The sequence below is a fragment of the Aristolochia californica genome, unplaced genomic scaffold, assembly GCF_029961685.1.
Source record: "Aristolochia californica isolate CCGP_79_NKW_82.1479 unplaced genomic scaffold, dmAriCali1.0.hap1 SCAF_1, whole genome shotgun sequence".
Lineage (NCBI taxonomy): Eukaryota > Viridiplantae > Streptophyta > Magnoliopsida > Piperales > Aristolochiaceae > Aristolochia > Aristolochia californica.
The window spans coordinates 45,030,836-45,046,417 of NW_027181770.1; the positions used below are offsets into that span (position 1 = coordinate 45,030,836).

General features: G+C 37.9%; 1 protein-coding gene across 1 annotated transcript; it reads left to right on the plus strand.

Annotated features, from left to right (window-relative positions):
• The first annotated feature begins 10,716 nt into the window (after positions 1–10,716).
• LOC137947833 (uncharacterized mitochondrial protein AtMg00860-like) lies at positions 10,717–11,585 on the plus strand. Its single transcript, XM_068793636.1, has 2 exons — positions 10,717–10,839; positions 11,271–11,585. Exons 1-2 carry the CDS (start codon positions 10,717–10,719, stop codon positions 11,583–11,585), a joined length of 438 nt encoding a protein of 145 aa, XP_068649737.1.
• Positions 11,586–15,582: the final 3,997 nt, after the last annotated feature.

Sequence of the window (15,582 nt, forward strand, 5' to 3'; positions counted from 1 at the left end):
ATTACAGACACTTTTTGGAATTATCTCCCTCTATATTTATGCATTTCAATTTTAGATGTATACTTTATTCTTAAATCAAAACTAGAGCTTTCACGTTTTCCTTTATCTCGTAAACAAAAAGATAAGAAGGCAAATAGATCACAACAAAACGAAAATTTTAGAGATTATGTATGCAAAAAATTTAAAACAACAACAAATGTATGTAAATAAAACTTTTTCACACGCCACAAATAAACACAAAAGTTTTGATATCCATGTTTGGGTAATTCCACTAGTTCAATCCTAATAGCTTGGAATTTGATAAGAAAGAGATTTCTAATTGATCCCACACACGTGTTAAACATGGATTATGCATACCTGAAACATGTTAAAGATGCAAAAGACCAATGGATCAAAACCTTATTAAATTCTCAAGTGAACTTGTGGTGGGATATTTACCCAAGAGTGAAACAAGCCATTATTTTGACCATTTACAAAAAAGCTGACCTAACAATCAATGGTGATTGTAAAGTGATTTATCGGGGACTCGTACATAACGGGCTATAGTTTTTTAGGAAATGACTTATGGATTGGGATTCCACTCTCAGTCAAAAATCCCCCGCCTCTCTCTTTTTCTCAATGATTGCAAAACCTGATATATAAAAACTTAAAAGAGTTTACATTCCCTAAAAGTTACAGACATTTTTTGGAATTAACTCTCTCTAAATTTTTGTTTTTCCATTTTAGTTGTATACTTTTTTCTTAAATATAAACATGAGTTTTCACTTTATCTTGTAATGAAAAAGATAAGAAGGCAAATCAACAAAACAAAAATTTTAGAGTTCATGTGTGCAAAATATTTAAAACAACAACAAATGTAAATTAAGAAAATTTGTTTACGTGCGACAAATGAACACAAAAGTTTTGATATCCAAGTTTCGGAAATTCCACTAGTTCAACCCTAATAGCTTTAAATTTGATAAGAAAGAGATTCCTAATTGATCCCACACATGTTTTATACAAGGACAATGCTTGCCTGAAACATGTTAAACATGCAAATGACCTATGGATCCAAACCTCATTAAACTCTCAAGTGAACGTGCGATTGGATATTTACCCAAGTGAAACAAGCCATTATTTTGCCCATTTACAAAAAAACTGACCTAACAATGATTGATGATTGTAAAGTGATTTATCTGACAATTGAGCGTAACTGGCTATATTTTCGTAAGAAATGACTTATGGATTGGGAGTCCACACTCAGTCAAAAATCCCTCGCCTCCGCCTTTTTCTCGATGATTGCAAAACCTGATATATAAAACCTAGGAAGAGTTTACAATCCCTAAAAATTACAAACACTTTTTGGAATTATCTCCCTCTACTTTTGTGTATTTCCATTTTAGATGTATACTTTTTCCTTAAATCAAAACTTCAGTTTTACTGTTTATCTCTATCTTGTAATAAAAAAGATAAGAAGGCAAATATATCACAACAAAAAAAAATTTTTAGTTTTTATATATGCCAAAAATTTAAAATGACAACAAATGTAAATAAATAAAATTTATTCACATGCCACAAATGAACTCAAAAGTTTTGATATCCAAGTTTGGGAAATTCCACTAGTTCAACCCTAATAGCTTGGAATTTGATAAGAAAGAGATTATTATTTGATCCCACACATGTTTTAAACATGGATTATGCATGCTTGAAACATGTTAAAGATGCAAAAGACCAAAGGATCAAAACCTCATTAAATTCTCAAGTGAACTTGCGGTGGAATATTTAGCCTAGAGTGAAACAAGCCATTATTTTGACAATTTACAAAAAAGTTGACCTAACAATCAATGATCATTGTAAAGTGATTTATCGGTCAATCGTGTGTAATGGGCTATATTTTTTAAGAAATGACCTATGGATTGGGAGTGCACTCTCATTCAAAAATCCCCCACCTCCCCCTTTTTCTCAACGATTGCAAAACCTGATATATAAAAACTTGAAAGAGTTTACAATCCCTAAAAACTACAAACAATTTTTGGAATTAACTCTATCAAAATTTTTGTATTTCCATTTTAGATGTATACTTTTTTCTTAAATATAAACTTGAGTTTTCACTTTTCCCTTTATCTCGTAATGAAAAAGATAAGAAGGCAAATAGATTACAACAAAACAAAAATTTTAGAATTCATGTGTGCAAAAAAATTAAAACAAACAACAAATGTAAATTAAGAAAATTTATTCATGCCCACAAATGAACACAAAAGTTTTAATATCCAAGTTTGGAAAATTCCACTAGTTCAACCCTAATAGCTTTGAATTTGATAAGAAAGATATTTCTAATTGATCCCACACATGTTTCATACAAGGACTATGCATGCTTGAAACATGTTGAAGATGCAAATGACCTATGGATCCAAACCTCATTAAACTCTCAAGTGAATGTGCGATGGGATATTTACTCAAGTGAAACAAGCCATTATTTTGCCCATTTAGAAAAAAATTGACGTAACAATGATTGATTATTGTAAAGTGATTTATCGGTCAATCGTGCGTAACGGGTTATATTTCGGTAAGAAATGACTTATGGATTGGGAGCCCACACTCAGTCAAAAATTAACCGCCTCCACCTTTTTCACGATGATTCCAAAACTTGATATATAAAAACTTGGAAGAGTTTCAATCCCTAAAAATTACAGACGCTTTTTGGAATTATCTCTCTCTACATATATGCATTTCCATTTTAGATGTATACTTTTTTCTTAAATCAAAACTTGAGTTTTACGTTTTCCCTCTATCTCGTAATAAAAAAGATAAGAAGGAAAATAGGTCACGACAAAACGAAAAATTTAAGATTTTCTGTATGCAAAAAATTTAAAACAACAACAAATGTAAATAAAGAAAATTTAGTCATGCGCCACAAATCAACTCAAAAGTTTTGACATCCAAGTTTGGGAAATTTCACTAGTTCAATCCTAATCGCTTGGAATTATATAAGAAAGAAATTTCTAATTGATCCCACACATGTTTTAAACATGGACTATGCATGCCTGAAATATGTTAAAGAGGCAAATGACCTATGGATCCGAAACACTTTAAATTTTCAAGTGAACGTGCGGTGGGATATTTACCAAAGAGTGAAATAAGCCATTATTTTGCCAATTTACTAAAAAGCTGACCTAACAATCATTGATGATTGTCAAGTGATTTTTCGATCAATCGTTCCTAACGGGCTATATTTTTGTAAGAAATGACTTATGGATTGGGAGTCCACACTCAGTCAAAAATCCCCCGCTTCCCCTTTTTTCCCGACGATTGCAAAACCTGATATATAAAAACTAGAAAAAGTTTACAATCTCTAAAAATTACAAACACTTTTTGGAATTATCTCTCTCTACATTTTTCCATTTCCATTTTAGATGTATACTTTTTTCTTAAATGAAAACTTGAGTTTTGACTTTTCCCTTTATCTTGTAAACAAAAAGATAAGAAGGCAAATAACTCACAACAAAACGAAAATTTAAGAATTTATGTATGCAAAAATTTCATAAATTTTAAACAACAACAAATGTAAGTAATGAAAATTTATTCTCGCGCCACAAATGAACACAAAAGTTTTGATATCCTAGTTTGGGAAATACCACTAATTCAACCCAAATATCGTGGAATTTGATAAGAAAGAGATTTCTAATTGATCTCACACTTATTTTAAACATGTATTATGCTTGCCAGAAACATGTTGAAGAACCAAATGACCTATGGATCCAAACCTCGTGAAATTCTCAAGTGAACGTGCGTTGGGATATTTACTCGAGAGTGAAACAAGCCATTATTTTGCCTATTTACAAAAAAGATGACCTAACAATCATTGATGATCGTATGTGATTTATCGGTCCATCGTGCGTAATGGGATATATTTTTTTAAGAACTGACTTATGGATTGGAAGTCCACACTTTGTCAAAATTCCCCGCCTCCCCGTTTTTCCCAGCGAATGTAAAACCTGTTATATAAAAACTAGAAAGAGTTTGCAATCCCTAAATATTACTGATACGTTTTGGAATTATCTCTCTCTACATTTGAGCATTTTCATTTTAGATGTAAACTTTTTTCTTAAATAAAAACTTCAGTTTTAACTTTTCCCTTTCTCTCCAAAACAAAAAGATAAGAAGTCAAATAGTTCACAACAAAACAAAAACTTTAGAGTTTATGTATGCAAAAAAATTAAAACAACTACAAATGTAAGTAAAGAAAATTTATTCACGCGCCACAAATGCACACAAAAGTTTTAATATCCAAGTTTGGGAATTTCCACTAGTTCAACCCTAATTGCTTGGAATTTGATAAGAAAGAGATTTCTAATTGATCCCACACATGTTTTAAACATGGATTATGCATTCCTGAAACATGTTAAAGATGCAAATGACCTATGGATCCAAACCTCATTAAATTCTCAAGTGAACATGCGGTGGGATATTTACCTGAGAGTGAAACAAGCCTTTATTTTTCCCATTTGAAAAAAACCTAACCTAACCATCATTGATGATTGTATAGTTATTTATCGGTCAATCATTCGTAACGGGCAATATTTTTGTAAGATATGATTTATGGATGAGGAGTCCACACTCAATCAAGAATCCCCCGCGTCCCCCTTTTTCTCGACGATTGCAAAACCAGATATATAAAAACTAGAAAGACTTTACAATCCCTAAAAATTACAAACACTTTTTGGAATTATCTCTTTCTACATTTGTGCATTTCCATTTTTTATGAATTGTTATTTTTAAATCAAAACTAGAGTTTTCACTTTTCCATTTATCTCGTAAACAAAAAGATAAAAAGGCAAATAGACCACAAGAAAATGAAATATTTAGAGTTTATGTATGCAAAAAATTTAAAACAACAAAAAATGTAAGTAAATAAAATTTATTCACACGTCACAAATGAACACAAAAGTTTTGATATCCAAGTTTGGGAAATTCCACTAGTTCAACCCTAATAGCTTGGAATTTGCTAAGGAAGAGATTTCTAATTAATCCCACACAAATTTTAAACATGGACTATGCATGTCTGAACATGTTAAAGAAGCAAATGACCTATGGATCCAAACCTCATTAAATTTTCAAGTGAATGTGCGGTGGGATAACCCGAGTGAAACAAGCAATTATTTTGCCCATTTACAGAAAATCATGACCAAACAATCATTGATGATTGTAGAGTGATTTATTAGTCAATCGTGTGTAATGGGCTACATTTTTGTAAGAAATGACTTATGGATTGGGAGGCCGCATTCAGTCAAAAAAATCCCCCGCCTCCCCTTTTTTTCGACGATTACAAAACCTGATATAAAAACTAGAAAGAGTTTACAATCCCTAAAAATTAAAAAAAAATTTTGGAATTATCTTTCTCTACATTTGTGCATTTCCATTTTAGATGTATACATTTTTCTTAAATCAAAACTTGAGTTTTCACTTTTCCATTTATCTCGTAAACAAAAAGATAAGAAGGCAAATAGATCACATCAAAACAAAAATTTTACAGTTTATGTATGCAAAAAAATGAAAACAACAACAAATGTAAGTAAAGAAAATTTATTCACACGCCACAAAAGAACACAAAAGTTTTGATATCCAAGTTTGGGAAATTCCACTAGTTCAACCCTAATAGCATGGAATTTGATAAGAAAGAGATTTCTAATTGATCCCACACATGTTTTAAACATGGATTATGCATGCCTGAAACATGTTAAAGATGCAAATGACCTATGGATCCAAACCTCATTAAATTCTCAAGTGAACTTGCAGTAGGAAATTTACCCGAGTGTGAAAAAAGCCTTTATTTTTCCCATTTAAAAAAAACTAACCTAACAATCAATGATGATTATAAAGTGATTTATCGGTCTATCGTGTGTAATGGGTTATATTTTTGTTAGAAATGACATATGGATTGGGAGTTCACAGTTAATAAAACATCCCACGCCTCCCCCTTTTTCTCAACGACTGCAAAACCTAATATATAAAAACTAGAAAGAGTTTACAATCCCTAAAAATTACAGACACTTTTTGGAATTAACTCTGTCTACATTTGTGCATTTCCATTTTAGATGTATACTTTTTCTTAAATCAAAATTGTGGTTTAACTTTTTCCTTTATATCGTAATCAAAAAGATAAGAAGGCAAACAAATCACAACAAAACTAAAAAATTTAGAATTTATGTATGGCAAAAATTTAAAACAACAGCAAATGTAAATAAAAAAAATTATTCACGCCCCGCAATTTTACTGAAAAGGTTTGATATTTATGTTTGGGAAATTCCACTAGTTCAACCCTAATAGTTTGGAATTGGAGAAGAAAGAGACTTCTAATTGATCGCACACATGTTTTAAACTTGGATTAGACATGCCTGAAACATGTTAAAGATGCAAAAGACCTATGGATCTAAACCTCATTAAATTCTCAAGTGAATGTGTGTTGTGGACTCAATAGCACACCGAGTCACACAACGAAGGAGACAACAACAAACTCACTCATTAGGATTTATTTCTTACATTTCTTTGAGTAGGATTTATTTTTTATATTGTTTTATGTAGGAGTTATTTCTAATTACTTTATATGTAAGGGCATTATGGAGAATTATTATAACCCTAACCCTAAAACTCCTAGACTTGACCTATTTAAGGGAAAGGTATGAATCAAATAGGTAAGCTTTTAGATTTTAGAATAACCTAGTCTAAACAGGTTGAGATCACCTCTTGATCTCGAGTTTAGGGTTTACTCCAAAAATTCAACCTATCCTTCACCCTCTATTGCCATCCATCTTTACCCAAATTCACCCCTCATCATCCATACGAAGAAGAGGAGCTTCCTGCCCCTTTTTCGAGCCCAAAGAGAGGATCTTCTCTCATCACCAGCGTCAACAACAAATTGGGATCAATTTCCCTCTTGACGAGTAGCAAAAGAGGAAGAATTCTGGTTCTTTCACGTGAGGGTTAGAACAACTCTTCTTGCTGGGAATTCATCACTGAAATAGAGCAAGGACAGCCATCAATGTGAGCCAAGGCTGCCCCCCAAGCTAGGCCTTCAAGTACTAGAACGAGCTGCATCAAATCAGGGTTGAAACCCAGATTAACGTGAGCAAGAACAAGTATTCCTCCATTCTCTCTCCACCTGAATTACTTCCATTCTAGCTATAACTTTAGCACTAGAATGAGATCATAAAAAGGGAGACTGATCACTGGTGGAAGAGTACCCAAAGAAGGGATCTTTAACCCTCCTTACCGAGTCCAACAACTCAGTACCAGTGCTGGATTCAGAACTCCCACACCGTGTTACTCGATCCATGACCCGGGACCGTAACAACTTGGTATCAGAGCAGGGTAACATGGGGGATAATATCAGCAATGAAAAAATTCAAATCAGGATACCAAAGATAGAAGATAGCCTTGAAACAGTACAACCAGTGTTGGGAAAGGTTTGTGGTTTAGAAGAAGAGATGAGCCGAGTCATCTGCATGCTACAGGAGTTGAGGACAGAGAGACATCAGAGTCCAGAGGTGAGAGAGGTTTCTCAACCATATCACAGAAGAGGGGAGTAGTGGCATGGGTGCACTGCTGTCCAAGGACCTCAGCATGGAGGCACAGTCCCAAGGTACACCAAGTTAGAGTTTCCCTCTCTCAATGGTTCTGTGGATCCCTTAATTTGGTTGCATAGATGTGAATTTTTTTTTTGAACCAAGCGACTACTAAATGGGATAAGGTGAAACTAGCCTCTTTCCATATGATTGATGAAGACATGTTATGGGTCACTCAAGTAGATAAAGAGAGACCAGGAATGACTTGGGAAGAATTTAAAAATCTATGCACTGTTAGAATTGGGCCTCCCGCCAACAGCAACCCCTTGGGAGAGTTAGTCCTATTGAGACAAACAGGTTTGATGGAACAATATCAAAAACTATTCCAGGAAAAGTTGGATCATACTGGTGAGAGGGTATTGGTTGACCAACAAGTCTCCTTATTCACAGCAGGTCTCAATGAGTATTTACGGCTAGAGGTAGAACTCCTTATGCCCACGGATTTAGCTCATGCCATGAATATGGCCCGAACAATGGAACAACAACAACAATTGTAGCAACGTAAGCTGGGTTGGTCAAGTGAGAGGAACGCTTCCTCCACGTTGCAAGGGCACCGCTATAATTCATCTCAGGGAGCATCTACAACAACACCATCCAGACACACTCTAACTACGATTCAAGTAGCCGATCCCTGCCCTGGTAATTCCCTACTGAGCTTTATAAAAAAAATTGATGAGTGCAGAGATGGCAGAAAGGCAGTCCAGAAATCTATGTTATAACTGCGATGAGAAATATCGGGCCGGCCACCAATGTAAACGATTGTTTTGGCTCGAGGTGGAGGATTCAGAGCATCCAGAGGAGCCAGAGGATATTATCGAGGAGGAACTGATGTATAATTTTAGTTACATCGACTTTTATACCTCGCAACCGTACGAATCGTTCGTGTAATCTAGCAGTAAGCGAGGGTCATATCCACAGGGAGGATTGAATTTTGTGTATTCTTCAGTCAACTAGCCTAACCAAATATGATGAATTAATATGAACTAAACACTAATTATATCCTAAATTATCGAGCAATAATTTAATTAACTACTTGCACAATAGGAAACGTCAACTCTGGATTTTATCGTGATTCATACCTCTCTCGAGCGCCACGTAACCACGAATCCGGATTCTCAATCCTTGCGTGTAGCCCCTCTCGGGCGCCTAGAGTTAATGACAAAGATTGGATTTCAATAGAATGCAGAGAATCAATTTCCTATTGTGATGATGCTAAAATTATCAACTCTAGATTTTACCGTGATTCGTGCATCTCTCGAGCGCCACGTAATCACGAATCCGAATTCTCAATCCTTGCGTCTAGCCCCTCTCGGGCGCCTAGAGTTAAAGACATAAATCGGATTAAAATACCAAAATCCAACCTCAATTATAATCTTACCCTAATTAGCTAATTCAATCAAATATCAAGAAAACAAATCTTAAATAAACCTTAATTATCAAATCAGATTCAATTAACATTCAAAACCTAAGTTCAAACCATATAAAAACTAAATTCAATAATGATGAATTACTCCCCTTCTTCCTCCTCTTGCTCGGGCAGCAACTCATTCTCACGGGTGCTGTAATTTCCCGAAATCAATGGCTTCAGGTTGGCAAGAGTGAGTGGCCGGAGGTAGAGATGACGCCGGCGATGAAGGTTGGAAGCCGACGGACGGAGGGAACGTCCGGCGAAGAGTGAAACAGAGCTGACGTTCTCTAACCGGCTCTCTCGAGTCTCGATTGGAGTCGGAATAGCTCCGGGACTGGTCGGAAATACGTAACCGACGTCGGAGGATAGTCGGAAAGCGGAAGTGGCACCGGAGAAGCCCTCTCGGATCTCTTCTTGGCCTGGTGAGCGACTACTGTCGAACTCACCTCGACGGAGACTCTCTCGAGCTCTCCTCGGGTTTGTTCTCGGTTGCTGGATGGCGGTGGACGGCGGTGGACGACGGTGGCGCGGTGAAAGGTATTGGCCCGGCGAACGGCGGTGGGGAACTCCTCTCAGGTCCTCCCCTGTTTTGGTCGACGGTGCTCCTCTGTTTTTCGATACTCTATTTCTGTTTTCCTTTCACGCTCCCCTCTCGGGTTTTCCCTCTCGGGCCCCCCCTCTCGGGTCCCCTTTCGACCTCCTCTTTCGACGCCCCCCTTTTGCTTTAAATACCATCTTGTTTATTTTAAAACGATTTGACATAAAAATCATCTCCATTTCACTAAGGGCATTTTGGTAAATATCTCCTTCTCCACCATAATTCTCCTGAAATTCCATAATTAAATCTATAAAAAGCATTTCAGGAAGAAATAAACCATAAAAACAATGAAATATAATTCAGGAGAGAAAAATATGCAATATCGACAGTGATTAATGCCAAATTCAATAAATGCTCATTTCATTTGAAAACCGATAAATAACCACCTATAACACAATTATAAAGGTTATTCTATTATAATTAACTTAGTTCTCATGTCAGAATATAGCATCTATCAGGAACCACCAGAGATGTCCTTGCATGCTATTACTAGGGAGAAATTGCCTACTACAATGCAAGTCCAAGCTCATGTCATCAACCAAGAATTGGTGGGACTAGTCGACTCGGGGAGTACACACAATTTTCTGAGTTTGATAGCCGCACAACATCACCAGCTCCAGATACACACTCATCTGACAGCCACCGTCTCAGTGGCCAATGGCGAGAAGGTCCCTAGCTATGGGATTAGTAAGGCAATAACTTTTTCCATTGGATTCACTTCATTTAATGCGTATTTTTTTTGTTATTCCCTTGGACTGATTTGATATGGTATTAGGCATTAAATGGTTACAAATGTTGGGGCCCATTCTGTGGGACTTTTCTGCTTTAACCATGAGCTTTTATTTGACCGGAAGTTGGGTCCTCTTATAGGGCTGTAAGATGGACAGGGCCCATCGCATGCACACTTTGCAAACACAGGATCAGCCTGACAGTACTAGTGATGGTCTAGTTGAGGAGTTCTCTGACCTCTTCTAGAAGCCTTCAGGGTTGCCTCCCATGAGGCACTGTGACCACAGGATTTGTTTGAAACTAGATTCTGAGGTAGTGGTCGTGCGACCATACTGTACACACACCTTCAGAAGGACGAGATAGAGTGTCAATGCCATGAGATGTTGAAACAGGGTCTTATTCATCCTAGCCACTCCCCGTTCTCTTCGCCCGTCTTACTTGAAAAGAAACATGATGGGACATGGAGGTTCTGTGTGGATTATCGGGAGTTGAACGTTCAAACAGTAAAAGACAAGTTCCCGATTCCTGTAGTGGATGAGCTTCTGGATGAGTTACATGGGTCGTGGTTATTCACTAAACTCGACCTCCATTGGGGATACCATCAGGTCCGGATGCACCCCTCTGATATCGAGAAGACGGCGTTCCGCACGCACCATGGCCACTTTGAGTTCGTCGTCATGCCGTTTGGGTTATCCAATGCACCCTCCACTTTTCAAGCTTTGATGAACGAGGTATTTAGCCCCTATCTTCGAAAACTTGTTCTTGTATTTTTAGATGATATTTTGATACATAGCAAGTTAGTTGAGGAGCACTTGGCACACTTGAGGATTGTTTTCGACTTGTTAAGAGCACATCAACTCTATTTGAAACATTCCAAGTGTTCTTTTGCGCCTCACATGTGGGGTATCTGGGACACATTATCTCACATGAGGAGGTTACGGTGGATCCCGAGAAGATCCGAGCTATTCATGAGTGGCAGCAACCGCAGTCGTGTTCTACATTACAGGGTTTTTTGGGTCTTGCGGGCTACTACCGCAAATTTATTCAGAACTATGGGCCAGTGGCAGAACCATTGACGAGTCTAGTAAAGAAAAATTCCGTTATTTGGAATGAGGGGGCCACCACGTCGTTTGTGGCACTCAAAGCTGCCCTCGCATCCTCTCCAATATTACAACTTCCCCACTTTGACGAATTGTTCGTGGTAGAGTGCGACGCTTTGGGCGTGAGCATTGGGGCCGTTTTACAGTAATTGGGCCATCCTATTGCATATTTTAGCAGACTGTTGGCAGTCCGTCATCACAAGCTGGCAGCCTATGAGCGCGAATTGATTGGGTTGGCCAAAGCGGTCCAACATTGGAGGCCTTATCTCTGGGGCTGGGCTTTTCTCCTATGCATGGATCACTACAGCCTTAAATTCCTACTAGAACAGCGTTTGACGACGTTGCCACAGCAACACTGGATCAGTAAGTTGTTGGGGTTTGATTTCTCAATGGAGTATCGTGTGGGGAGATTAAATAAGGTGGCAAACGTCACGGTGTTTTGAAGATCAGCAATCGGTCTATTCTATCAGCCAGCCAAGATTTCTCATTCTGGACTTGGTGCGAGACACACATGCCACTAACCCTGCACTGTAGGAACTGCATCAGAAGATCTCGGAAGGAACAATGAATTTGAAGTGATCCATCCAAGGTTCACTTATTTATTACAAGCAGCGGATTTTCCTTTCACCTGAGTCCGAGTTGATTCCAGCTATTCTCTCAGCCTACCATGACAGTACACACGAGGGGATCTAGAAGACCTTGCATAGAATTCGAGTTGATTTTTACTGGCAAGCCATGAAACCCTCTGTTGTGAGTTATGTGGGTGACTGTCAAGTATGCCAGTGCAACAAAGCCGAGCACTTGAGTGCAGCCGGTCTTCTCCAACCTCTGGCCCTTCCTACGCAGGTTTGGGCCGACATTTCAATAGATTTTGTGGAAGGCCCACCCCTGTCCATTGGCAAATCCGCACTTTTAATAGTGTTGATAGATTCTCCAAGTACGGACATTTTATATCGATGGCTCATCCGTATACAGCAACACGGGTTGCTCGGACTTTCCTGGAGCAGATAGTCCGCTAACATGGCATTCCAAAATCCATTGTGAGTGACAGAGTTGAAGTTTTCACGAGCACCTTTTGGCGGGAACTGTTTCACTTGAGTGGGACGAAATGGAAGTTCTCCTCCGCCTATCATCCACAGAAAGACGGGTAGACTGAGGTGGTGAACCGTACCATTGAGATGTATCTACGGTGCTTGGTGGGGGATCATTCGCGGCAATGGGTTCAATGGCTTCCATGGGCCGAATACTGTTACAACACTTCGTTCCACTCCACCTTGCAATCCACTCCTTCCCGGGTTATATATGGTCGGGATCCACCTCACCTTCTCTCATAAAACCCAGCATCCACCCGTATGGACGTGATTGATCAGGCATTCATAGACCAGGATTTGCTGCTACAGAATATCATAGAACAGCTACGACCGGGCCCAAGCTCGGATGAAGGATGTCTATGACAGAGGCCAACGTGAGGTCTCTTTTAAGGTTGGGGAGTATGTGTGGCTATGGCTCCAGCCCTACCGTCAGCAGTCTCTTGCGGGACCTCCACATCATAAACTCTCACCCAGATTTTTCAGGCCGTTTCCCATTCTTCAATGCGTGGGACCAGTTGCCTATCAGCTCAAATTACCGGACTCAACTAGAATTCACGATGTGTTTTATGTCTCTCTTTTGAAGCCGCATTCTAGAGCATAGCCTACATCCACTCCATTTCTACCATTGGTTGATAATAGCGAGGTTATTCTTAACCCAGCTGCGGTGTTACGCCCCCGGCTGACCAATGACCATTCGGAGATTCTCGTTCAGTGGACGGACACTGACCCCAACGCTGCAACATGGGAACATGTGGACATCTTCAAACAAGTCTACCCAGCTTTTGAGCTTGAGGACAAGCTCTTTCTCCATGGGGAGGCAGATGTTGTGGACTCAATAGCACACCGAGTCACACAACGAAGGAGACAACAACAACTCACTCAATAGGATTTATTTCTTATATTTCTTTGAGTAGGATTTATTTCTTATATTGTTTTAAGTAGGAGTTATTTCTAATTACTTTATATGTAAGGGCATTATGGGGAATTATTGTAACCCTAACCCTAAAACTCCTGGACATGACCTATTTAAGGGAAAGGTATGAATCAAATAGGTAAGCTTTGAGTTTTTAGAATAACCTAGTCTAAACAGGTTGAGATCACCTCTTGATCTCGAGTTTAGGGTTTACTCCAAAAATCCAACCTATCCTTCACCCTCCATTGCCATCCATCTTTACCCAAATTCATCCCTCATCATCCATACTAAGAAGAGGAGCTTCCTGCCCCTTTTCCAAGCCCAAAGAGAGGATCTTCTCTCATCACCAGCGTCAACAACAAGTTGGGATCAATTTCCCTCTTGACAAGTAGCAAAAGAGGAAGAATTCTGTTTCTTTCACGTGAAGGGCTAGAACAACTCTTCTTGCTGGGAATTCATCACGGAAACAGAGCAAGGACAGCCATCAACGTGAGCCAAGGCTACCCCCCCCCCCCCCCCCCCGCCCCCCCAAGCTAGGCCTTCAAGTTCTAGAACGAGATGCATCAAATCAGGGTTGAAACCCTGATTAACGTGAGCAAGAACAGGTATTCCTCCATTCTCTCTCCACCTGAATTACTTCCATTCTAGCTATAACTTTAGCACTAGAATGAGATCATAAAAAGGAAGACTGATCACTGGTGGAAGAGTACCCAAAGAAGGGATCTTTAACCCTCCTTACCGAGTCTAGAAACTCAGTACCAGTGCTGGATTCACAACTCCCACATCGTGTTACTCGATCCTTGACCCGGGACCGTAACAACGTGCGATAGGATATTTACCCGAGTGAAACAAGTCATTATTTTTCCCATTTAAAAACAATCTGACCTAACAATCATTGATGATTGTAAAGTGATTTATTGGTCAATCGTGCGTAACAGGCTATATTTTTGTAAGAAATGACCTATGGATTGGGAGTCCACACTCCGTAAAAAATCCCATACCTCCCCATTTTTCTCGACGATTGCAAAACTTGATATATAAAAACTAGGAATAGTTTACAAATCCTAAAAATTAATGTCATTTTTGGAATTATCTCTCTCTGCATTTGCGCATTTCTATTTTAGATTTATACTTTTTTATTAAATCAAAACTTTATTTTTCACTTTTCCCTTTATCTCCTAAACAAAATGATAAGGAGGCAAATAAATAACATCGTAACGAAACATTTTAAGTTTATGTATAAAAAAATTTAAAAAAACAACAAATGTAAGTAATAAAAATTTATTCATGCACCACAAATGAACTCAAATTTTTTGAGATTCTAGTTTGCGAAATTCCACTAGTTCAAACCTAATAGCTTGGAATTTAATAAGAGAGATTTCTAATTGATCCCACAAATGTTTTAAACATGGATTATGCATGTCTGAAACATGTTAAAGATGCAAATGACTTATGGATCCAAGCCTCATTAGATTCTCAAGTGAACGTGCGGTGGGATATTTACCAAAGAGTGAAACAATCCATTATTTTGCCCATTTACAAAAAAACTGACCTAACAATCATTGATGATTGTCAAATGATTTATCGGTCAATCGTTCATAACGGGCTATATTTTTATAAGACATGACTTATGGATTGGGAGTCCACACTCAGTCAAAAATCCCGCGCCTCCCCCTTTTTCTTGACATTTGCAAAACCTGATATATAAAAGCTAGAAAGAGTTTACAATCTCTAAAAATTACAGACACTTTTTTGAATTATGTCTCTCTACATTTGTCCATTTCCATTTTAGACGTATACTTTTTTCTTAAAACAAAACTTGAGTTTTCACTTTTTCCTTTATCTCGTAAACAAAAAGATAAGAAGGCAAATAGATCACAATAAAATGAAAATTTTAGACTTTATGTATGCAAAAAATTTAAAACAACAACAAATGTAAGTAATGAAAATTTATTCACACGCCACAAATGAACACAAAAGTTTTGATATCCTAGTTTGGGAAATTCGATTAGTTCAACCCTAATAACTTGGAAGTTGATAAGAAAGAAATTTCTAATTGATCCCACACATGTTTTAAACATGGCTTATGCATGCCTGAAACATGTTAAAGATGCAAATGACCTATGGATCCAAACCTCATTA

Bases quoted from the DNA above. Each gene is read 5' to 3' on its own strand.
- LOC137947833 (XM_068793636.1), top strand. From the start codon at position 10,717: ATGTTGAAACAGGGTCTTATTCATCCTAGCCACTCCCCGTTCTCTTCG. The intron at 10,840-11,270 runs GTAAAAGACAAG...TCACATGAGGAG, and splicing joins GGGAGTTGAACGTTCAAACA to GTTACGGTGGATCCCGAGAA.